The sequence below is a fragment of the Asparagus officinalis genome, chromosome 5 (assembly GCF_001876935.1).
Source record: "Asparagus officinalis chromosome 5, Aspof.V1, whole genome shotgun sequence".
Classification (NCBI taxonomy): Eukaryota; Viridiplantae; Streptophyta; class Magnoliopsida; order Asparagales; family Asparagaceae; genus Asparagus; species Asparagus officinalis.
Genome location: NC_033798.1, coordinates 106,748,196 through 106,749,437, shown reverse-complemented (window position 1 = coordinate 106,749,437; position 1,242 = coordinate 106,748,196). Strand labels below are relative to the sequence as shown.

Below are 1,242 nucleotides of genomic sequence, written 5' to 3'. Positions count from 1 at the left end.
TATTGAATGACAGAGTGAGTTCATATATTAATTCACACAGTCGCACAATATCGGTTACGTTAAAAATTAATTATAATCGTCTATATATTATCCACGGTTGCATGCGATCGAGGAAAATTCTCTGCGCTGAGAGCTGGGGGATCGAGAGGACACAGCCCAAATTTGTGGGACATATTCACGTTCTTACTGATAGGGGTCAGAAATAAAAGAGAGGAGAGGAGAGGAGGCAGCAGAGACTAGAGAGAGAGAGAGGCAAATGAGATTTGGTGACGATGAGGCCAATTGGCCCCCAGTAGGAAATGAGAGGTCTCAATTCCCTCACCCAAAAACTCAATTTTCCTATCTCGCCCTCTCTCCCTCTTGTCTCTCTCTCCCTCAGTAAACTCAACTCATATAAGCTTCTAGCACCCGTAACACCTTATCCCCTATCTTCTCTCGTTCTCTCCCACCTCTTCATTATATCTCTACCTCACTCTCTTGCACTCTCGTCCAACATCCTCCCATCACACAGCACGCGCGCGCACTCTCTAGACACCTCTCTCCCTAGACTGGGGTACAACATCACGCGTTAATGCGCGATGGCGCCTAAGAATGGGAAGGCGAAGCCTCACAAGCCGAAGGGCGAGAAGAAGAAGAAGGAAGAAAAAGGTTGTTATTTGTTTATCTGCCTGTCTATCCACCTATCTATCTATGCTCGGATTTAATTTTCTTCTCCTCCGAATTACAATTTGTTACGTGGCTCAATTTGTAGTGTTGCCGACTGTTGTTGATATCACGGTTGAGACTCCCGACTACTCTCACCTCACTCTCAAGGTAACGCTTCTATGCATGGTGATAAAATCTATTCACATTGGTGTGGAGGAAAAAAAAAAAAAGACAAGAAGACGCAACTAACACATGCTTACTGAAAGGGAATATCGACGGACAGGATCCTAGACGTCCGGAAGCTTTTAGCCGTACGCGTGGAGGCATGCCACCTCACCAATTACTCCCTATCTCATGAAGTAAGTTCTAATAAAAGTATGTAGGCCATCTACTTTGTGAGCATGGTTGTCTTATTTCCTAGCGTCGAATAGAAAGGATTGATTAGTTTCTTAATTACTAATATTGCAATTAGGTCCGAGGAGCTCAACTGAAGGATAGTATAGAGGCTATCTCCCTCAAACCTTGCCATCTCACACTTGAAGAAGGTAAACATCCATTGTGGTCCTCTATTCATAGAACCTAAGTATACTAATGACA

The 1,242-nt window shown here is 44.0% G+C and overlaps 1 protein-coding gene across 1 annotated transcript in view; it reads left to right on the top strand.

Annotated features, from left to right (window-relative positions):
- The window catches only part of LOC109840542 (protein TSS), a 14,231-nt gene continuing 13,220 nt past the window's right edge, over nt 232-1,242 (top strand). The window contains exons 1-4 of the mRNA XM_020409219.1: nt 232-648; nt 752-813; nt 912-1,004; nt 1,118-1,190. Of these exons, the coding sequence (XP_020264808.1) occupies nt 579-648; nt 752-813; nt 912-1,004; nt 1,118-1,190 (298 nt within the window). The 5' untranslated portion in view covers nt 232-578. The remainder of the gene's footprint in view (nt 649-751; nt 814-911; nt 1,005-1,117; nt 1,191-1,242) is intronic.